Source organism: Parasteatoda tepidariorum, chromosome 4 (genome assembly GCF_043381705.1).
Source record: "Parasteatoda tepidariorum isolate YZ-2023 chromosome 4, CAS_Ptep_4.0, whole genome shotgun sequence".
Lineage (NCBI taxonomy): Eukaryota > Metazoa > Arthropoda > Arachnida > Araneae > Theridiidae > Parasteatoda > Parasteatoda tepidariorum.
The window spans coordinates 33,752,634-33,777,312 of record NC_092207.1 but is presented as its reverse complement, the minus strand read 5'-3'; the positions used below and the strand labels follow the sequence as shown (position 1 = coordinate 33,777,312).

The 24,679-nt window shown below is 28.0% G+C and overlaps 1 protein-coding gene across 11 annotated transcripts in view; it reads left to right on the top strand.

The window, feature by feature from the left end:
• Positions 1 to 22,916, top strand: part of LOC107437663 (protein split ends) — a 64,323-nt gene extending 41,407 nt beyond the window's left edge. For all 11 annotated transcript variants that reach the window (XM_043056975.2, XM_071179637.1, XM_071179640.1 and 8 more), the window contains 9 exons: positions 3,043 to 3,279; positions 4,497 to 4,742; positions 6,916 to 7,211; positions 9,389 to 9,558; positions 11,447 to 11,627; positions 12,547 to 12,651; positions 14,100 to 16,231; positions 18,557 to 18,750; positions 21,951 to 22,916. In XM_043056975.2, the coding sequence (XP_042912909.1) occupies positions 3,043 to 3,279; positions 4,497 to 4,742; positions 6,916 to 7,211; positions 9,389 to 9,558; positions 11,447 to 11,627; positions 12,547 to 12,651; positions 14,100 to 16,231; positions 18,557 to 18,750; positions 21,951 to 21,964 (3,575 nt within the window). In that variant the 3' untranslated portion in view covers positions 21,965 to 22,916. The remainder of the gene's footprint in view (positions 1 to 3,042; positions 3,280 to 4,496; positions 4,743 to 6,915; positions 7,212 to 9,388; positions 9,559 to 11,446; positions 11,628 to 12,546; positions 12,652 to 14,099; positions 16,232 to 18,556; positions 18,751 to 21,950) is intronic.
• The last annotated feature ends 1,763 nt before the right edge of the window (positions 22,917 to 24,679 follow it).

The window sequence follows — 24,679 nt, the reverse complement described above, 5'->3', positions numbered from 1 at the left end:
GTATTGTATTCAGTGATTGTGATTTCATTAATTTTTCTTGAACCACTTGTGCTTAGCTCATTCATGTTTATTTTAATTGGGGGCTTAAAATTCTGGAAGTGGCCTCCTGAATTTTAAGTGATGGCAGGATGAAAAGTATTTGCATTACAGGATGCATAGTGTTTTTAAAAAGTGCTTATTTTTTATTTATGTTTTTTAAAAGTCTTTTAAGGTGCTTTTTTTTTTATTCGGGGTTGGAAAAAGTGTTTAATTTTTAATCTTTTGGCGAGAAATTTTTTTTCTTTGCCGTGTCGATTGTCATTCTAAATTACAAAAAATGCACAATTTTCTCTGCAATATTTGTCAAAAACTAGTTATTTTATCACAGGGTTCCCACGGTCCTTGAGAGTCCTTGAAAGTCCTTGAATTTTTTTGTGCTAAATTTAGGTCCTTGAAAGTGCTTGAAAAACGTCTTAGGTCCTTGAAAAACTTGATAGGTCCTTGAATTTGTCCAATACTGCCGACGGCCCTTTTTATAAAACACCCGCGGATNCCCAATCAGCATCTGCATATAGCATTGTTGCTTCTAGTAAAATAGAAGAGAATAATTTTTAAAATTGGTCTTAGATTAAGGTCCTTGAAAATTTTGTTGAGGTCCTTGAAAAGTCCTGGAAAGTCCTTGAATTTCAATCTCATCATAGAGTGGGAACCCTGTATCATGATAAAGTAAAATTTTTGAAAATGTTCTTCAATTTTATGTTTATAAATTAAGAACTTTTAACGATAAATTTTTATATTTTTTGTTCCTGCACAGTTCCTCATTCTGATTTTTTTTTTGGAAAGTGATTAAAAATATTTTTTGAGTGCTTAAAAGGTGCTCTTTTTTTTGTTGAAAAAAATCTGGCTACACACCCTGCATTAGTTTTGATATCAATAAAAATAGTTGGGTAAAGCTTTTCTTTCTTTCTTTCTTTAAAATTTTTTTTTTAGGTAAGTTTACCAAATTCTAACTTAGAACCAAATTTTTTTAATCAGATTCATGATAATGAGTAAAAACTAAGATTAAAATTAAAATTTATCTAATGAACTATTTGCTATAAATTTTTATTATCAGCCTTTTAAAAATGCACTGTTTTTTTTAGTTTTTATTTCCATTGGAGTAAATTACATAACTATTCAAGCAATTAATTCTTTTAAAAGTAAATTGGGAGGCCAATTTACTAATTTCGATTCAGTAATGTTTGTTTTTCTACCAGTATGGTCTCAAATTTTACTAGAAATATATCTCTTGAAATTGTTGTTTTAAGGAAACAATAAATTTATATTTTATGTAAGCAATGTATCAAACTTATACCATTGTATGGAGTATGATAGTAAAAAACTAACTAAAAATTTTGTCGTAATAACATTATAATGTAAGAGCCACATTTTAGAAGCACATTTTCCTATTTTTTAAAATTCATGCGTTTGAACAAAATGTATCTAACTAATGCTTTTTTAACTTGTTTGTCTCAATGTGAAAGTTGACATTGACTCCATTTTTCGAACAAAATTGAAAATAGTAAAGTTGGCTTAAATACCTTTATATAAGGAATCAGCATGTTTCAAAATATTTTACATTCTTAGTGTTAGTTCCAAACTGTTTTATCCCTTTGTCGTTCAACGAGAAATAAGTTATTAAATGTGAATTTTTTTATCTGAGCTTCATAATGTTTCCTCTATTATTTTTAGCTATTACTATTAAGTGCAACTATTATGAAACAAGATTGTAAGGCTTATTAAACTAGCATTTATGTATCATAAAATAGGAGAATTTAAATCTTTTTATTTTATCATTGAAAAATTCAGTCACATAAGTTGGCCGTAATCATGCCCTTTAAGAAACTCTTTACTATGATGTCTTTTTTTTTATGCATTTATGTAGAACTCTTATGAACAATAAGGCAAAGTACTTTATTTCATATTTATTATAGGTTTTCAATAATTTGATTGAGATTTATTATTTTATGTCATGAAATAAAGCATTACTTTCTTATGCATAGAATAATTATTTAATACTTATTCAATTTATTTTATTTTAGAGACATAAATTGTTTTAGATATAAGTAAAATAACATGAAGGTTAACTTCTTTATTAGATTGACTTAAAACAAAGCAAATGCTTAAATATAAATACTAAATTGATATAGTACTTCAAAAACAATACACTTCTTATAAAATATATCTTTACTAAAAATTCTATCATATTGAATATATCTTTAATTATGAAGAAAAATACCTGCAACAAACTAATTTTTTAGGGTAATTTCACTCAGCTTACAGTTAAATTTTGATGATCTAAAAATAATTAAAGTAGACCTAGGCAATCTAATAATAAAGTAGATCTATATTATGTCATGTTGAGAGTAATTTTAATGTTAAAAGTACTATCTGGTATTTCCTGTATATTGCTATCTGCATTGAGTCTAATCAATGACCTTATTAAGTTCAGTTCACATCATAAAATTGAAATCAAGCATTTGTTAATTATTTTTTAAATTGAAATTTAAAACTTATTTACTATTTTAAATGCCATCCAAATAGTTTTCTAATCATAATCAATGAAAAAATTGTTTTGCACCTGTAAACTTTTAAGTGTTTTTTTTTAATTTTTTTTTTTTAAATAAAATTGCATTATTTATTTACTTAAATTTATTAATTGTTCACCCCAACTAAATTATTTTTGTTCAATTTTATTTTATTAATTATTTTAATTTTAAGGAAATTAAGGTGACTAGCATTACTATTAATTATTGTAGCTCTTTAATAAAACAAAATATGACTTAAACCATTTAAATCAAAAATCAGATATGTTTTTTTTTGAATGAGGTACGCCTTAACATTTTAAAAAGAAAAGTTTAGTATTTTATTTCACTGTAACTTATCTGAGTAGATTTCTATTAATCAGGCTAGCATTTTTTTAGAATCTAATAATGTAGTTACCTGGAAGGATCATAACTCTATCTGTTATAACAATTTCAACTGTTGTTTTTCATGTAATGAAGTGTTTGTAATTAATTTCAGTCGAAGATGTCATGTCCAGAAGTATGACAGCTTCCATTTCTGCGCCTAGAGGACGAAGAAAAAACGACTTGATGCCTACTGTTCCCTACGACCGAGCAGCTGCACCGAGAGTCGCTACCTCTTCTTCCTCCAGAAGAAGATCTGTAAGCATGACTCGTCTGGATCAGTTGGCTCAACCCAGGAAACATTACGTTGAAGCAACCAAAGCTAATAGCACCGCTAGTAGCGGAACTTCGAGTAAGTTTGTTTTTAATTCTTCATTCAATATAAAAGCATTTTGTTGTATAGTTAACACAAATCATGTCATAATTAAAAACTAAATCAATGTTATATTGTCTGCTATAGTTAAACAAAATACTATTGATTGCAAGTAGTTATTAATTCATCTAATCTTGAATACTGTTGTATTTTTGCCATAATTGTTATTGATTCGAAGTAATCAATAGCAGTTTGCCAATTCTTTAGCAGTAATAAATTATTTTTGGCATTTACTAATAGCTTAGAGAAATGGTTTAAAAATACTTAAAACAAATTACAGTTAAATTTTGACTGTCTAATAATAATTAAAGTAGATCTAGACAATCTAATAATAGTTAAAAGTAGTTCTAAATTATGTCATGTCAAGATAAATTTTAATGAAAAAAGTACTATTTTTATTTTCTGTATATTGCTATCAAGTTTGAAAAGAATTAATAACATAAAAACATTTTGTCTCATAGTTAACACGAATCATGTCATAATTAAAAACTAAATGAATGTTATATTGTCTGCCATAGTTGGGCAAAATATTGTTGATTACAAGTAATCATGATTGTTGATTACAGTTCCATTCATGTGTTTATTAATACAGATGTAATCTTAATTTTAAGTAATCATTAGATATACTGACATGCAATTAATGCAAGTAGTTATTAATTCCTCTTTTGGTTTGTCGGATTTTCATAGATTTTAATGTTTGAAACTATGCTGGAATCTTCTAATATTGCGATTCATATGATTTTAACATCTAGTATCGATTTTCGTATTTACCTAATTTAAAAGTTATTAATTGTGAACTGTATTAACATGATTTAAAAATCGTACATCGCAATACATATTCATGCTATTTAAAAATCCAATAATACGATTTGTATTTTAGTGTTTTTAAATCCAATATCACGATTCAGTTTTACGTGATTTTAAAATCCAGTATCGAAATTCTTGTAAGAACTAGGTTTTTTCTTCAATTAGTTACTATCAAGGTAGATAATTTAATTATAAATCTAGTTCAAAAAATTAGATTAAATATAAATAGTATGTATATTGATATCTTGTTATCGAGTTTTTGCACTTAAAAGTTTTCACGGTTTTTCACTTTGTCTCACAATCACCGCTGGTTTGTAATAAAGTTGTGCATGTTGTTATCAATTATATAATATCTAATGTAAATTAAATATTGAACCCTTTTTATTTAGGCTTATTGAAAGATGTATGCTCTCCCAATCGCCCACTTTCTTCTGCATCTGAGCATAGTGGTGGTAGGGTTACTAGTAATGTGACACGGCGTGTTCGATCATCTCCGAGGAAACCAAGGCCTGTTTCCATTGCTGGTACTATACCAGATCAAAAACACACTACTGCTCTTAAAATGCACGAACTGAAAGGAAGTGCTATAAAGAAAACTCCAGCTAAGAAAACAGAAGCTGTTGATTTGAAGAAAAGTAAATAGTATTTTGAAATGATTTTTAAATTTAATGTTTTAGATAAAAGTGTTGATTTAATTATAGACTTATATCTATATCTAAACTAAATTTTTCCACAGAATTGTTAGGATGATACTATTTTATTTTTAAGTTAGGGAATTGCTGTTAGAGTAAAATATAAGAAGAACCTAACTTTAATGAGTACCGAATATAATTGTAATGAACAAAAGTAAAATAGTTTTTAAGAATAAAGCTGTTACTATGCCATAATTTAAAATCTTTTTGTTTGTTCTTATTTGTTTTAGCAAAAAATTTAACTATTCTTTTTTTTAACTTTAATTGTTTCAAATGTTATTCTTAATAATTTTTTTTCATTTTGTAATTTTTACAATGTTGTGAAGTTATTCCTTTTAAATTTAAATTTTAACATTATTTTTGGTTGCAATTCTAGCAATTTGGTAGCTTTCAATGCTTTTTTAAAAATTTCTAGTAAATGTTAATGTTTCTCAATCACGCTACAAAGTGTGAAAAGTATTAATATTTGATTATCAAAAAGAGAAATATCTCAAAATTTATTCTTATGTATTCAGTGAATCAAATCATTAATATTAGGAGCATTTATTTTTGATTTTTGTTCGGTATATGGTAAATATGAATTCATCTGATAAAATAAACAATTTATTAAATTGTTTTTCCCCCATATCATCACACTTATCAGTGTTTTCATTACAGAAATAAAATGGGAGAGAATTTCTCACCCTTTCTCAAAAACAGGGTGAGATTTCAAAAAGTTAAGTGATATTTCTAAAAATTCAAAAAACACGAATAGACTTGAAAAAAAATTATTTCTTTAATTATTATACATTTTTAACATCTTCTAATTGAGTATTTTTGCTGCATCATCATATGGAAAGTGTTCTATATCTACTTTTTCATCGGCTATTATATTTATTTGGCTGAAAAATATCCGTATTTGTTTCGTTTTAACCGTTTCTACCGACATTTGTTTCATTTTAATTTGTCCGCTACGGAATAGAAGATGTCGCCTTAACAAGGTATTTGTCCATCTTACATTCATGCACAAAAAATGTAAACGTCTTTCTTACATGAAGAAACCTTACCTACGGTGAACACGTGGTTGCAGAGAAATGTGTTCTGAAAGGGGTTCTGCTGTTCGCACCGGTTCTGAACAATACTGGTAAATAGGGAAGCTAGATGACAAGGACCGATGTTCAAAATAATGAAAGATCAAGGAAGAAAAGTGAAATGGATTTTATTCAAAATTGCAAAAGACGAAATTTTTTCCAAAATTCACGCATTTTGAAATTGATTAATAGAGTGCGCGAACTTCTCGCGTTTATCATTTTTTATTGCGAGAAAAGATAAAAATATGCGAGATTCTCGCGCTGTAGTGAAAACACTGCTTATATTATTTTGATATTTATTGCTTTTTGTATTAAAAACTGATTAAAAATCAACCTATTAGATTAATGTTATTCATTGAAGTAATGAGCTTTACTACATCTAACAAGAATGATGATATGATTACATTATTATTGATTCTCAATTTGCTAATTATGTTTCAACATTAAGCATTTTGGAGTAACATTTACTTAAATTGATGTTTTATTTTTTACACTTTATCAGTCAAAGTATGTAAGTCAATTTAGTACTCATGTTTATATTGTAAACTGTATCTTCCCTGTTTTTCACTGAATTTTTAATAACTGTTCCAATTCTTGTTTTTGTCTATTTTTATGCTATGGATTACATACGTTTTTTGAAAAAATTAAAAATAATTTAACTATGAGTTTTAAGACAATATTGGATATGTGACAAAATGATCAACTTGATTTTGTACCAAGTTTGTTCTCATTAAGCAATTCATTCTTTGTGATTATGGATTTAAAAAAAAATCATAAGTTTTAAGTCAACTGTAATTTTTTTTGACAACTATTAATATTATTTGAAAAATAGTGAAATGCAAAGAATCTCCTGTATTGCTATTTTTTTTTAAAAAAATTACTGCAATTGAGAAAAATGCATTTGGATGAGTTTTGTTTTCCAATTCTACTTTGTTCTGCACTTCTGGATAAAAAAGTTTTGAAAATATTTTTATTTTCATAAAAATTCAATAAAATATTTCTAAAAATGAGAATTTCATATCTGAAATTATTCTTTTTATTCATAGCTCCATCTACCTTCAAAAGTTCTACTCCAAAGTCTGCAGATAAACCAAAACCAGCACCACGACCCACTACTGCTCCAGTTAAAACTATTGCCCCAAAGCCAGCGGCTCCGAAACCAACACCTCCTAAGACAGTACCTGCCAAGCCAAAGACTCCCTTGAATAAAGAAAAATTAAATTCTTCTGCTAACTCTACAAAACCATTGCATAATAAAACACCATCAGGAAGCAAAAAGAAAAGTGAGGCTCAAGTCTCTACAACTAAAAGTGATGATGTTAAAATGGATAGAAACGAAAAGGTGAGTAGTGCTTATAATAATAAAAGGGGGTGTAACCTTTTTTTAAAAGTTGTTCTATTTAATCATGTTAGTTTTATTTAAAGTATTTTTATAATTAAGCATCGTAGTTAAAAAATAAGTTTAATGATGTTTTGAAAGCTTATAAATTTGCATCTTAATCCTTTTAAAAAAATTTTTTATTATATTAAAAAAAAAACCTTTATGTATCTGTCAATTCTTTTGAATTTTATGAAACTTTATATTCTTATGTGGTGTTTTCTGTGTCTCAAGACACAATCATTTAAAATTTGGAAACTAGATTATTAAATTTTCCTTCTTTGCAATTGCTTGACTTAGCAAGTTATGATAGTATTGTATCCGAGTTTTATTTATTTATAATTTTTTTTTTTACAAATTAGTTGTTGGAAACAAAATGAGTCATTGGATCAAATTATATAATTTTGAAATTATTCAGTTTATAGGATAATAAATATAAATTTTCATGCTGTTAAAGAAACTTACTATATATTTAATCTTATTAAGTTCATATTTCAGGGATGAGATTCTTCCGCGGATTTCCGCTTTTTTTCAGATTTTTCCATTTTTCCCGCTAATTTCCGCTGAAATTTTTTTTGCCCAAGTTAAAATGTTTTATGAGGAATTTAATTTTCCGCGGAGGGAAATTTTTGAAGTTCCTTTTCCTCCCTCTGAAGTTTCTCTAAAAATCATTTCCTTGGGATAAAACTGGTTGACCTTTATACAGGGATGAGATTTTTTTTGTCTCTCGAATTTCAGCCTTTTTATCAAAAACTCCGATTCTCTAAAAGTTTCGTTTTTTTAAATAAATATCCCGTTTTTTTTAAATTCAGTCATTGAAGTAAAATAATTATATTTATTTACGATTTTCAAAGATAAACAGAAAATTCAATCTACGCCCTAGCTGCTAACCCTTCCGCATTTTTACTTATTTTAGCTATTTTCTCCGATTTCACGCACAGAAAATAAGATTTTCCGTATTTTTTATCCGTCGGCTGGATAGCTCGTATTTTCGTAATTCAGATCTCGATTTTTATTCACGCGATTTTAATATCAATCATCGATTTTCGTATTTACCTGATTTAAAAGTTGCACATTGCGATTCTTATTTACGCTATTTAAATATCGTATATTATGATTCTTATTTACGACATTTAAAAATCCAATATCGTGTTTTGTATTTATGCATTTTTAAAATCTCGATTTTATTATCAAATCTCGATTTTCGTATTTACCTGATTTAAAAGTTGAACGTTGCGATTCTTATTCAGGCGATTTAAATATTGTACAGTGCGATTCTTACTTACGAGATTTAAAAAATCAATATCGCGATTTGTATTTACGAGCTTTTAAAGCCCTATGTAGCAATTCGTATTCACGTGAGCTTAAAATCCAATATCATGATTCGTTTTTGTGGTTGTAATATCGCGCGATTTAAAAATTATGCATCGTGATCAAAAAATTAAAAAATCATGATTTGTATTTTCGCATTTTTTAAATTCGATGTAGAGTTTCATATTTACGTGATTTAAAAGTCTCATATCGGGATTTATATTCACATGGTTTAGAAGTTTAAAAATCGCACTTTTTTGTCAAATTTTTGTTTATATATATATATATTTTTTTTCTTATTTTTTTTTCTTTCTTTTCTTTTGTTTTTTGGATTTCCTCTTTTTTACTTTCTGACTACTCTCATCCCTGATATTTATATTACATTTTTACAAACAGTTTTTATTTAGTCAAAGCATCCCTATGCGTGATTGCATTGTGAGATGTTGTGCATTACTGAAAGATTTAATTTCTTGATAATTAAAAGAAATTTTCTTAATTTTTTTTTAAAAAAAAGTAAAAAGTAAAAGAGGTTTCTTCTAGTGGAAAATGCCATGCCAGAAAGTATGTAAATACGTGTAATTACATTTATTTCTTAAGTTTTTCGCATAAATTACATTTCTTTATTTGGTTTTATCTTAATAAGAAAATAAAATTTTTTCATTCTCTTTATAGAGTGAAAGCCTTTATAGAGCAAAACTTAAAAATAAATGTAATAAAAAGTATGTAAATACTTTTTATTACCTTTGTTTTTAAGTTTTGTGTATAAATTACATTTCTTTATTTTGTTTTAAGTTAATAAGAAAACACAATTTTTTTCACTCTCTTTATAGAGTGGAAGCCCCTTGCCCGATTCTGATTCTGGTGTTGAGAGTGATAAAAACAATAAACGCATCATCTCTGAAGAAGAAGCAAAAGCAGCTTTGGCAGAGAAACGCAGATTGGCCAGAGAGCAAGCTGAACGAGAAGCTGAGTTGGAACGACAAAGACAAGAAGAGTTGAGGTATCTATCGAGCAGTTTTATGCATTAAATAGTTAGTCTGTTTCATAAGTTTGGTAGATATTTATACTTAACCCTCTTAATTATTCAGCATCTGAATAAGTTCATATGGAATATTTCGGGCATGTATGAATTTCACTGATTTTCTCTCAATTTTGTTAGTTGAGAATCTAAGTGTTTTGTTATACTCTCTTGATATAGGAATTTTATTTTATAACCGTCGTTGAACAGCCGACCCAATTTTGGGTTTTATGACTTATAAGGTTCAACTTTTTAGCCTTGTAAGTTTGAACCAATCCAGAAGACAAGGAAACTCCTGAATCAGTACTTCCAGAGGTATGATTCGTTATGGGAACATGGAGGACTTTGATGACTCGACAGATTTAACGTGCATCAGTCACCATTTTACTGCACAGAGAGTCTTCGGCAGACAGGGATCGAACCCACAACTTCTTGGACATGGGCTCAGTGCCTTAACAACCAGGCTGTCCCGGCCTTTGGTTTAGGAATTATAAAAATTGTAACTACAGAAATCCAGCACGGTAGCAGAGACTGCCGATTATTTCAGTATTTGCTGATTATTTCAGTATTTGCTGATTATTTCAGTATTTGCTGATTATTTTTCTTTTTATATTTGAAAAGTCTACAAACAAATGGAGAAAATTTCTGCGGCTCCTTTTTTCTGAAGCATTTCGAAACTTGTTTCCTAATAAAATTTAATAACCTGAATTGAGAGAACATCAAAAAATAGAGATTTTTTTTCTTCTGTTGCTTGATTACAGGCTTGACTGTATAGGGATTTATTCTGTTATATTTAATAGTATTATAATTGTATAAAATTCAACTTAAATCTAAAAAAAAAAATATAATTTTTATGCATAAGGACCTTGCATGTATGTTAGATTAAGTTCAATTTTGTACAGTAATAATTAAGGCCCGGATTTTGATGACATTTGCATTTTTTTTGCATTTTTGGACATTTTTTGTCTTTTAGAGCATTTTTTTAGATTTATAGGGCATTTTTCTTTAAATTTTTGGGCGTATTTTGCATTTTAAAGCATTTTTTTAAGTTTTTTGCTAATTTTTCCAATTTTTATTATTTTTTATCAATTTTCATTATTACACTGGCTTCCAAACAATGAAGAAAATCTATAGGATATTAACAGGTGAAGCAAAATCTTTTCAAATTGAAGAAGAATTGTCAGTAAGTGAGACCGTCTTTTTCAAGTACGCACCTATAACATCAGTAGACGTTGAAAGAAGCTTCTGCAGGAATGAAAATTTACTTTCAGACAAGAGACGCTCGTTTACATTTCAAATTATCAAAAAACATTTAATAATCCAATGTAATTCTGATATTTAGTAATATTATGAGATGGAAGTTGTTATATCCATTAAAGTTTCTATACAAAATAAAAATATTTTGGTGTCAATATATTTTCCTTTTTTTGTTATTTTAGGATATAAAACATATTTTTCAAACTTTAATGAACGTAGAAGAAGTATTGCATTGCTTTATATTTTTTAAATGACTCATAATAATTTTAAAGAGCAAAACATTTGTTTAATTCAATATTTTTACTTTATTTAAGGCATTTTTTGCACAATTTTTGCATTTTTAAGGGCATTTTTTGCCCTAATTAAGGGCATTTTTTGCACTTTTTAAGGGCATTAGTTGAGATTTTTTAGGTCATCAAAATCCGGGCTCTAGTAATAATCTTTGTGACTGCATTGAGCTCGCAGAACAATTGGGGTTCATGAAGATAGTTCTGCAGATTCACTCCGTCATATATTCTAGTACCTGAATCATAGCCTACATTTATTTAAAGGCAATAATCTGAATAATAAGATTTTTTCTTCTATTTACTAAAATAATTATTAATTATTTCAGAAGGCAGGAAGAAGAGCGTTTGCGAAAAGAGGAAGAAGAGCAACGCAAAATGGAAGAAGAATCTATGAGACTTCTTGAGGAGCATCGTCGACAGGAAGAGGAGAAATTAAGAAAAGCAATTGAAGACCAGGAACAGAAAAAAGAGGAGGAGAGAGCTAGACAAGAAGAAGAATTGCGTTTGGTGAGAAACCTAACATTTTTCTTTGAAATGGAATAGATATAAAGATATAATTGCTTTAACATATGCCCTGTAAAGACGAAATGTTGAGTCTTGATACAACACTTGAAAAAAACATCAATATTGAAAAATGCTGCAATTTTTTTAATGTTATTGAATTGAGTATTTTTGATACAATAAGCTATTATGTTTAATTCCTCTCATGAAGTTTAGGTAAACATGAGTCTTACAGTTATAAGCTGCCCTAATATTTTTTTTAATCTTAATTCCTCGATTCTCTTCTACTTCTTGTTTTTTTGTCAGACATTAACTGTTATATGTTAAGGAAAGTCAAATCTATAATATGTTATTATTTATTGATCAATCTTCTTATAGGAGTTATCTTTTATCTTAATATTTTTTTATGATATATTTATTGAACTAAGATTCTAAAGTTAATATTTGTCATGTCTTCAATTAAAAGAAATTTTGCAAGTTTCTGTCTGGTCTCAGTAATGTTGGTTTAGTTTGTTGATTTTGATTATACATTTAACATTCAGATTTTTAAATAATTATTCTCCCTTTTTTAAAATTCCTAATATCATTTTATAGTTTTTTAATTGGTAAAAAGGTTTTTATAAAAAAATAGTTAGTATTTTTTTTTTAAAAAAAAATTTGAAAGCTGATATTAACTTTTGTATTTTTTGTATATAAGATAAATGGGAAGCATCTTAAAAATAGCACGTCTCGTCAGCAACCTAATGGATGCATCAAGATTTAGATGCATATAAATGACAATAAAAAGAAGACTATTCAGAATTTACTTTGTAACTGTTGATATAATGGTTATGTTATGTCATTTTTAGATTATATGTTATGATGTATGTCATTAGTTTTTAAATAGAACTGTTTGTAAAATCAGTTTGTTTACTATATTTTTTAGAAAGCAGAACAAGATCGGAAAGCTAAAGAAGAATCTGAAAAGCTTAGACTTGAAATGGAAGAGAAGCTTCGGCGTGAAGAGGAAGAAAGAGCAGAGAGAAAGAAAGTTAGTTTTGAATATTTCTAAAATGTCTCCCAATTTCTGTGCTAAAAGGAAAATAACATGTATTTACATGAATAATATAACATATCCTATTTTTTAACATATTTAAGCAAAGCTGCTAAAAGTTAAAATTTTATCAGCTTTTAAAAGCTAGCTTCTGAAATTTTTGAATTAAACAGTTAACATATAATTACTATTGTTTTTGTAAAAAATCTTGAAAAAAATTGTTATGGATCATTTTAACACGTTTATGCCTCTATAATGTGAACTTAGTTGCCAGTTTTCCCAATCGAATACTATTATCATAGGCAGGGGTCTGTTTAGAAGAAATTTGGGTCCGTTAACGGACCCTTCACAAAATATCTTTTCATAAAAACGGACCCTTCACAAAATGATTTTTCTTTTAATCGGACCCTTCACAAATTTGTTTATCTTCATTATTATTTTGTTAATCGAATAAACCCTTTCCAGGGCAGAAAACAAGAAAGATGGATGTAAACTAATTAAGTTTTGTCTTCGGCAGACGATTCTTCCATTATTAGTCTGAAATTAATATTCTGCGTTCAGCAGTATAGGCTAAATACCAAATAGTATTTGTATTTTGCATCTCTAATTTAGAAGCAGCAATTGTTGTTTATTTTTTAAAATTTAATTTTTTTAATTATAATTTTACAGTGTTGAGCATAATCTTGTATGTCTTTACAATTTAAACACTCCTTGAAAAAATTTTATTTTTGCAATAAACGGACCCTATTTGCACAAATTCATATAAGCGGACCCTGGTTGTAAGAATGTGAGTAATTTTTTCACAATTTCACGAAAAACGGACCTTTCACAAAATGTCTGGACAGACCCCTGATAGGTAATAAGCGTGACTTTTTAATTATCTAGTTTGATAGTAGATATTTTAAGCTTTTTATCAGACTTACTGTAATTCAACTTCAAAAAAGGTTTTAACTCTAAAATAAGTTTTTAAACAGTATACAACTGTAGACAGATGCCCATTTTTGCTTTGTGAATCAGAACTCAAAAGTGGCATTGATTTCTGCCTATTTGATCGCTGCTTATAGTCACATTTTGTATGCATATTTCAGCCCTAATTCTAATATTATAATATTGCATTTTATTGTCTTTTTTTTTAAAAACTTATTTATAGTAAAAAAAATTTCTAGTTGCTGAGTTTTATTAATTTTTGAATTAATTGTTACATTTTTAAAAATATTTTTCCAAATCAATGTTCAGGATAAGAATACAAATCAACAAGTTAATCTGAGAGTAATGCTTTCCTAAATCTTTTCTGGTCATCAACTTGTTAAAAATTTGTCAGATATATAATCTATTAACTTTTTACAATTTATTTACATATGCATTTAGTTCAGATTTGTAGTTTTTGTTTTTTAAGTGATAATTAAATATTTTCTTGTTAGTAAGAAATGCTCCTATTTATTTAGAGGCTTGAAAAAATCATGAGTCGAACAAGAGGCAAATCAAGTGGTACATCTCCTTCTGGCAGTGTAAGTGGAAGCGATCACATGGATTCTGTCGAAAATCAACAAGAAGGATTCTCTAGTGGTGCCAACTCATTAGAAAGCAACGAAGGTGCAAACTCGCCAAGTGAACCAGTTTCATCTGACGATGCTATGGCTAAAATGGAAGTTTCTTCGAGTGGTGGAAATTCTCTGGAGGCCAATCTCACTTATGAGTTCAGCAGTAATGATGTGTCATTAAATAGTAATGATTTGATGCTTCCTGCTAGCGAGGCTGCTTCCCGAGAAAACAGCATGGTTATTGTTTCCAATAAGGAAACTTCACATCACGAATCAGCTGAGAATGAAGAGTCTAGTAGTGCAATAACACCTGTAAATATTTCTGGAGAAGCTGAATCAAATAGTGATCAGCTTACAAGTGAAACCAAGGACAAAGTTGATTCATCTGCATTTGAAGAAGAGAAACTTGGTTCACAAATTGATAGTATGGTCTCTCAACAATCTGAAGAAGCTGAGATTTCAGCAACTAAAGAAATTTTGACGGAAGATATTAAATTTGAGCAAAAGTCGTCAGAGTTTGAGGAAAATAAACAGCCATTTGACGATGAGTTTGTGAAGGAGCAGTTTGTAACATCTGATTTCGTTAAAAATGAAAATATCATGTTGGACACAGAGGCTCTTGAACAGAAAGATGAAATAAACCTCTTAACTGGACATGATGATCTGGTCACGATTCCACAATCTCATGGATATTCAGCTGATATTACTGCCGAGATCGAAGAAAGTAATTTCAATCATGCTTATGGAAATGTTCCAGAAATTACTTCACCAGCTGAGGTCCAAGTAATTCCATCTGACCATCAAATTGAAGTAAACTCAAAAGATCAAGATGACTTTGTGTCACCTGCTACTTTTGAATCTAATCTTAATCAATCATTTGAGGCAAACCAAAATCCATTTTTCGATCCTTCAGTTCAAGGCCAGATTCTTGATTCAGATGATAAGCGTGAAAATCAAGACTTCGTTGAACAACCGCGTGAGATTGGAGAAAATCTCATAATTTCAAGTCAAACAAGCGTATTTTCAGAAGAGAAAGAAATGGCTGGGCATGGCCATGAAATTTTGAGTGGTGATGAACTGTCAACTGCAATGGAACATGCGCAAGAGAATGTTTTCAGTACTTCATCTGGAAATCAAGATTCAACCTTTGATGATGGAGAGGCAGCTCATAGTGAAAACTTACATTCCACATTTTCGCAAAGCTTCGTTGGTGTGGAAGATGCAAGTGAAGCATTTAAAACTGCAGCTGGCATGAATGGGTCTGTAGATAATCCCTTTGATAATGATTTTGGGGGAGCAGGAGATGCAAATAAGGCATTTGAAACTGCAGCTGGCATGAATGGGTCTGTAGATAATCCCTTTGGTGGTGCAGGAGATGCTAGTAAAGCATTCGAGCAAACTGCAGCCGATGTGAATGTATCTGTGGATAACCCTTTTGTTAATAATTTTGGTGGTGCAGGAGATGCAACTGAAGCATTTAAATTTGAGGAAACTGCAGCAGATGTGACTGTTTCTGTAGATAATCCTTTTGTTAGTAATTATATTCCCAATGAGACTGAACAAAATATATTTTCTTCCCAATTAGGTGAGATTGACTCAAAAGCGTCTCCATTACTGGACGGTTTTGAGGATCAAAATGTAGATAAATCCTCCAAACTTCATCTTCAAGATGAATTAGAAAATGTAACGCTTATAAAACAGGAAGGTAGTGAAAAATATGTTGGAATTATCTCATCCATTGACAATGATCATTTCTCCAATAATTTTTCTAAATTAAATGAACACTTAACTAATAATTTAGAATGTGCCTCAACGACAGACAGTGAAGACAGTTCCTTAGATAGTAATTTATCACAAGTGGTAGCACCTGAAGACAGTGAAAAGGACACTGACATTAATAACCACACTAATTCAGACCACCTAACTAGTAGCAATAATACAGACAATCCATTCATGACACAGAACCATCAAAGTAGCATTCCACAATCGGGTGTTGGTCACTATTCAGAATTTGAAGTCTACAGTAATGGTCACAGGTGAGTGGTGGTCTCTGTTGTTTCTTTATTTTACTCAAATAAATGTTTCTATTTTCAATTTTAGGCATGTTAAGAGGAAATATTAGTGGAGTTTATCCTTCAAAAAGTCATTAGTTAATTGCAAAATTTGTTGTTCATAATATATTTCAAGAATAGACAATTTAATTTCTTAGTGATCAAGTTGAAATTACCTGAGCTACAGTATAACTAATTATGTAAGATTAAAATGAGTCTAGATTTAAATTTCAAGTGTAATTTTTTTCCAAGATTGTGTCTTTCTAGCTGAGGTTTTAACCCCTTTAATTTTGTTACCTTTTTAATAACATAAAACTACTTGACTTCACAAAGCCATTTCTAATTTTAATTTATCAAATTTTACAATAAAACTCAAATTGGTATGATTTTTCACTAAATCATTTTCTGATAAGATTGCTTTTTAAATTTATTAATTCCCATAAAGGAACCCACATGTATTTTTTTAAATCACTTAAATTTGAAAAAAAATTGAAATAAAAAAAAAATTATAAATTTATCTTTTATTGAAATTTGCTAGCATATTTTGTGAATTAATTTTTCATAAAAAAAACAAGTGTTTGGTAGACAGTGGATAATTTGTAAAATCAGTTAATTATGTAAATTTTAAAAATTTAATATTTTTTAACATTACTTTTATTTAAAAAGTTATAGTACTTAAATTAATCTGTTTATAATATGCATAAAATGACCATAATTTTATGTCTCTTTCCGACTAAAAGTTTCTCTCTTTATATGTCACATTAAGTCTGTCAAAGGGTTAAAATAGAAGTTAAGTTGAAACATTAAAAGGAATTTTTTAAAATTAAGATGGTTCATCTGTAACAAGTTTAAGTTGTTATAAAATTTATATTGCAACATTTTATGACAAAATATGGTTAGAGAGTTATTTTTAGAAGGTAAAAAAGTAAATATTTTAATTTCAATTTGATGGCATATAATAATTGTGCTCAGGTTTGTGGCAAGCTATTCACCTTCTACTACTGTTTCTATGTGCATGCAAGAATTGACTAGAAAATATTTGTGATAAATCTCTTGAAATTAAGCATCTTATAACATTAAGGTTTACTATTGCAACTAAAAATCAACCTGTGTTTGTACAATTGCAATATGCATGTACAATTTTAAAAAAATGCACAGGTTTCATTTCACAAGTATGGTTTTATGTTTATGAGAGCAGCCTCATAAATATTTTTTCTTGTATTTATCTCTACTTATTGTGACTGAATCTTCAGTAAGAAAGTTATATTGAAATATTTTTTAATGCTTATTAGTATTAATATTAGAACTAATCAAGAACTATAGGAGGTTTGAAAAGTTATATAAGTATTTTGTACTATTCTGATTTATTTGTAAATAAATAAAAATATTTGTAAGCAAAGATGCATGAATCATATTAAACGAATAAATAATCTTATTGAAACAAAATATTTAAAGAGAAATAATTTTTTTAAACTACTGAATTTATAAAATAAGTATTAACACTTTTCCAGCCGATTAGAAAGAGCTCCCCATTTAGCAATAATTAGTTATAGCTGTTAAAAAATGTGCAGTGGCTAGTTTATACTCGAGCACAATTAGCTCAATCTTCAAAGTAATAAAGTATAAGTGTTAAGAATGTTGCAGAATTATATTTAGTAAAGCAAAAGTTAATTAATAATATAACTTTTTTTAATTTTGACTTATACATTACAGTGTTTTCATCTCAGAAAAAAAATGGGTGAGAATTTCTCACCCTTTCTCAGAAACAGGGTGAGATTTCAAAAAGTTAAGTGAGATTTCAAAAATTTAAAAAAAAGAAAGAAAAAAAAACACTACGAGACTTGAAAAAAAAATCGTTTCTTTAATTATAATGCATTTTTAACATCTTCTAATTTTTAAAGCATTGAATATTTTTGCTGCATCATCATATGGAAAATGCTCTACACCTACTTTTTCATCAGNTTTTTATATATATATATATATTTTTTACTTAAGTAAAATTACAAGTGTTAACAGCATTTTTCTTTAATAAGGGGTTAAAAGCTTTAGGGGATATCTCAGTAAATAAAAATCAATTATTAATAATAAATATGTTTTAGTGATGTCAGTGTTGTGCTTCTCTTTTTATTATTATTTTTTTGTTGTTGCTAATCTTTCCTTTTAAGTTAAAAATTGTAGCAAAAATAATTTTATCTAACTTGAAAAATTAAAAAGTTACTATAATTGGTTGTAACAATAGTTATTGTGAGCCCATATATATTCACACTTGATGTTTGTGTAATAATTTAAAATGGAATTTTTATTTTTTAGTACGGAGTCTTCCAAATTGGTAGCAGATTATGGCAACAGCATTCTAAGTGTTGAAAACAACATCTTTGAAAATGTTGGAGCCATAGACAAGATTTCCTCTGATCCCTTTCTCGGTAAAGGCAGCTCTAATCAGATTTCTGGGAATCCCTTCCTCATGCAAGAAGAACAGAAACCTAAAGTTCTAATGACTTCAGGTATTTCTTATTTCATAATTCAAATAATAATCATTATGCTCTTTTTTAAGATATAGGAAACTGAAATAATCATTCATATTCTACTAACAACAAAACCTCATGTAGTGTCTCTTACGAAATTTGATAATTCTTCTGTGTGTTGCAAAACAAGATATAGACATTTCTTGTAAATTGCAAATGGGTTCATTTATCAGTCATATTTGTCTGGTGAAAATTAGAAGTACCTTTTAATTGAGGGTTAAAGTTCATTTGCAAAATTTTTTCTGACTGAGATTTATTAACACTCTACAGACATCCAAAATGTTTCCTTTGATGTTTTATGTTTCCATAGTAAAGATATTTCTTTGAGGGATAATTATGAAAATAATAATTTTATGTAGTTTTAAACTATTTCAAAATTAGAAAAACCACACAGTTTTAATTATTTGTCGAAAACTTATGCAACACATTCGTCTATGTCTTGTAATACACTGGTTTGAAAACTTCAGAGACACTGCCTTAGTGCCCTCCAAATCATTCCTCTTAAAATCAAATTGATATACTAAACCTTTTTAACATTTTAAATATTTTGCATTTTAGTTTCTTTGATAAATTAAGTATTATCATAATTTAAAGAGTCTAAATTATTAATTTCAAAATTTAATTATCAATTTTTTAAGGTATCTTTACAGTAAGTAGGCTTTGCAATTACATCATGTGTGCAGTTTTGCAACTAAGTATTATGAGTGGTCTTATTTCATAAATAAGGCATTGCAGAATATGAAAACCGTTGGTGGACTTACGGAATCCATTATCAAACAAGTGTTTGTATGGCTAATAATTTATAAATTATGCATACCTTCGAGCATTTGAGATATTTTTCTAAATGCTTAAAACCTGAGGTTTTGAACTGAAGAAGAAAATTTTAAAACATAAAATTTCTATAAAGAACTGAAGCACATGATCAATTCGTTGTAACACTCTTATAACGATCGCGGAGGGACTGCAATATTTGCTTGTTTCAACCTTGTGCTCTTGAAAAGAGGATCCTTAAATCAACTAGATAAGTTCATACGTGTTAAATAGTACTATTAAATAGCAATATAGTACTTTATTAAATTTTCATTTCTCTAATTTGTTTGAGCTGTTTTATTATCACTGTTTTTCAAATGAAACTAATGCCCTAAAAAACATCTATGGCATCATAAAGGATATTGTGGATCATGAAGTACCAAAAAGGAATTTTTCCAAGAAGAGATTGTCTAAGCTGAAATGTTGAAATTAAATAGAAAATTTATGAATTTCAAAAATATTGCATGCTAAAGCTGGTGTTAACTCCTTAAAAGCTAGCTATGCTCCAATAGACTTAGCATTGCAGTACCTACCATGTGTATCCGATATATTTATTGAATCCAGGCTCATGTTAAAGCAGGCTCACTATAAAGAACTTTGTACTGTGTATTTGCTTACATTATTTATAATATGCTGGTAGACAAAAATTGTTTTTTTAAATTCCAATTTTTTATAATATTAATACTTTTACAATTGCTACCTCTTGGACGAATATTTTCAGAAACTACGGAATTTTCTTAGTAGTTAAAAGGGTATGCTTTATTTGCAAAAAATAAAATTTTATATTTACAACTAATTACAGTGCGCCAAAAAAAGGACTACCCTGAACAACTTATGATCTAATGTTCCGAAACGCTGTAGGACTCAATCTTCATGGTTTGAAAGGGGCGATCTCAAATATTAGTGCAGGCGATATTTAAAAATACGAAATCAGACACAAAAACGTTCTCTGAATAAACATACTCTTTTCTACGGATTTGGATTTCTAACCTTCAAAATATAGGGGGTGGGAACAATCAGTAAAATATGGTCCCCATAGTATGGTCAAGAGAACAGTCTAAAGTTTGGTCCCCTTAATGTTAATTTTATTTTTTTGTGTATTTCGCTTTGTCTTGAGAGGTTAAGCAAGTTGAAAATTTTTTGTACGCAATTATAAAATTCTTTTATACAAAGATAATTATGGGCAGAAAAATAACTTTTAGTAAATATTTATAATTTATTATCTTATTTAATAATGGTTGAAAATTTTTTGAATTATAACAATTTTTTTGCATCATTTTAAAGAATATGATTTTGCATGGCAAGATATAAAATGTAAGCAAAATCGGTGAAATAGTTCCTGAGAAATTGAATTTCAATTAAGTCAGATATTTGAATTTCAATTTCCCTGAAACTATTTGACCAGTTTTACTCAAGTTTTGTATTTTGCCTTGTAAAATTATATTCTTTAAAATGATACAAAGATTTGTATATCTTACAATTCAACATTTTTTCAACCATCATTATATAAAGTAATAAATATTTACTAAAAGTTATTTTTTTGCATGAAATTATCTTTGGCTAACAAATTTTAGAATTGTGTGCAAAAATGTTTAAATTCACTTAAAAAGTTCTTGAGATGTAGAGAGATAAGAAAAAAGTGAAATTAACATGAAGGGGTCCAAATTTAAGAGTGTTCTCCTGACCTAACTTTAGGTACCATATTTCCCAGATTGGGGCTAACCCCTATATTTTGGGTGTCAGAAATTCGAATCTGTCAAAAGAAGATATGTTTATTCAGTGAAAGTGCATTTTTGTGTCTGATTTTGTAACTTAAAATATCGTCTGCACTTATTAACATATTTGAGGTCACCCTCTCGAGTCATTAAGACTGAGTCTTAGAACGTGAAAATCCGATCATTAGATCAAAAGTTATTCAGGGTGATTAATTTTTTTATTGCCCACTGTACATGTCTCATGTTGCTATATCTACAAATAAAATGCTGTTTTCTATGTATTTTTTCTCACTGAAGTGAATGATATCAAACTATAGTCTTGGTTTTGTTGCATTTGATTCGATGTAAAAGAGAAGCAAAGGAGACAATACCTCATTTATCTAAATAGCAATATTTAAGTCTCTCTTTATTGCCTGAAATAGCCCTTCCATTTGGAGGTTCTAGGTGTCCACTAGCGCATTTCTTATTCTGTAATGTGGAAAGAAAAAAAAATCAATTCACAATAAAATGTTCATTGACTTTAAAATAGTAGTAGTTAGAAAAACTACTATGCCTTACTTCATTAACAATAAATATATTTTACATTTATATACCTTGAATTGTTGAACTTAATCATACTTGAAAAACTAACATATAACTTTCTTTTCATTTTAGATTTCTTGAACTGAAGTCTTCGCTAAGTTGGTTTTGTCAATCCCCTTGTGTATTTAAAAAAAAAAAAAAGCTTTTCCCATATTTTCTAGATTTTGTAGAATAAAGACTTTCGATGTTCTGTTCTTTGAGTGTACATTTTACCAAAGCTTTTCTTTTGCTTCTATTCTTGTTTGTTCATATTATATAGTCTTTTTTATTGAATTTTCTCGGGGCTGTAAAGCCACAATGTGATAAAAATATTTTTATATGTCTGTATAGAAAAAAAAAATATTGTTCCTTTTTTTTTCTCCCAAAAATTGTAGAAAACTCTATTGCATATTATAAAGAAATTAAATTTTTGTATACTATATTAATTTTAATTGGCATTCGGCTTAAACAAGGAATGTTTTTTATAATTGTGTATTTTTTTAAAGTTTGCTCTTCTCAATTTCTGTGTCTTATATAGTATTAATTTAATATGTTTAATAATTTGTTTTTATTTGTGATTTAAAATTTTTTAATAATTTTACTAGTCAATTTAATTATCAAAATTTATCTCAGTCTGTTATTTTTTTTATAGAATGATCAATATGTTTTTTTGAAAATTTTCAGAATTCTTAAACTAAAATGCTTTAACAATTTAATAAAATAGAATTTTTTTTTAACTCATTAGATTTTTTAAGTGTTTTTTCTTTTAAAGTGTTGCTTACTGTGTAAGTTATAACTTAAAAAGCTCAATGTCTGAACATGACATATTGCTTGTTTATGTTACTGTTTCCTATTTATATTTATCTTATATTTCATCTTCAGTATTTGAAATACATACTGGTGCAGCTCATGAAAATCCAAAATTTGCTTTGTGTAGGTTATATTTAAATTTGTATTTTCTCTCTCATAAAGAACATTATTGTGTCAATATTATCACCATCCATGTTATTTTGGCTGGTATGATATGTTCTGTGAATAAAGTAAATAATTTACATTTAATATTTGTTTCATTTTATTCATTATAGTGTAGTTAATAACGCCATAGTTTGTCCCATTCGTAGTCAATTCCTGATGAAAAATAATTTGTCCAGGTTTATAATTTTTTGTACTGATATTCCTGATGTGTAGATTCAGAAGATCCCATTTTCTATAAATATAAATGAGCTTTTTAAAATGATCTGTTTGAAGAATAGAATTTAAAAGATTTTGATCCAACATCTTTTAATTAATAATGCAGTACATTAGTTAGAACTTGTGGACTGGGGACCTTCTACTAATTATATGCATAGTTTAAATATATAGCCTTACCTTGTTTCACACTTTTGGAATTCAGTCATTTTATGAAAAAGAAACTGTAATAACAATTTCACATTATCAAATTTTTATTCAGGTCACTGTGTTTTTGATTATTGAAACCCTATTTTTAAATTATTTGTTTAAGAAAATTGCAAACTACAAAAAAAAATTTTTTTTGATTATTTTTAATGAAACAATACTTTAAAAATTTTTCATTTATTGATCTCAAAGTATTATGTTTTTTATTATAAAGTAGAATAAATTGCAGTTTTTTTTAAAATTTGTTTTTAAATTCTTTTTTTTTTAAAAAAGTGACTGTGTACTATGTTCCAAAATATGTCCTGGATTTCTTTTGTGGAACTAGGCTTTTAACCATTGAAAGATGTGTTATGTTTGAGAGGCACAACTTCTTTAAACACGTAAAATATTTTGTACAGTCCGCAAAACAAAACAAAAACGAATCACCCTGAATAACTTTCGTTCTAATGATCGGATTTTCACGAACTAAGTGTCAATCTTAATGGTTCCTGGAGGTGACCTCAAATATACTGATTAATTAGTGCTAACTATTAATTAAATTACGAAATCTGACACAAAAACTAACTTTCTCTGAATAAACATATATTTTTTTTTACATATTTGGGATCCTGACCCTTGAAATAGACAAAATTTCGAAAAAATTGGGTCGCAATAAAGGTTTATATATTTGGCGAGAGTTTAAAAAAATGCCAAATTACCTCACCATAGAAAGTTAAGCAATTTAAAACAACCATAAAGAAACTGAATGAATGACATAATATTGTGTGTTTCTGTTGCTATAGGCAACCAAGAAGAGAATTTTTGGATCTACTTTCTGGGCATAGAAAATAGTATTCGTTTTGATACTTAGAAAATAAAATTTGAATTTAAAATAAAGAAATGAAAATGAAATTATTTTTGATTTTCCAATATTTCAAAATTTAAACGTTGAACTTATTATCTGACATTTTTTATTTTATTAAAGATGTTATTCGTATAAAAATGCTGTACTAAAACCAAATTTACTTAAGTTATTATAAATTTACGATTTATGAAGAGTTGTAGGGCTAATTGCTTTTACAGCTCAGTTCAAAACTTTCAGGTAAGGAAAAGGAAAAAGAGATCCTGCAAAAAATTTTGGGTATGATTCTGATCTGATGCACAATCAGAAGNTATAGGCAACCAAGAAGAGAATTTTTGGATCTACTTTCTGGGCATAGAAAATAGTATTCGTTTTGATACTTAGAAAATAAAATTTGAATTTAAAATGATGAAATGAAAATGAAATTATTTTTGATTTTCCAATATTTCAAAATTTAAACGTTGAACTTATTATCTGACATTTTTTTAAAGATGTTATTTGTATAAAAATGCTGTACTAAAACCAAATTTACTTAAGCTATTATAAATTTATGAAGAGTTGTAGGGCTAATTGCTTTTACACCTCT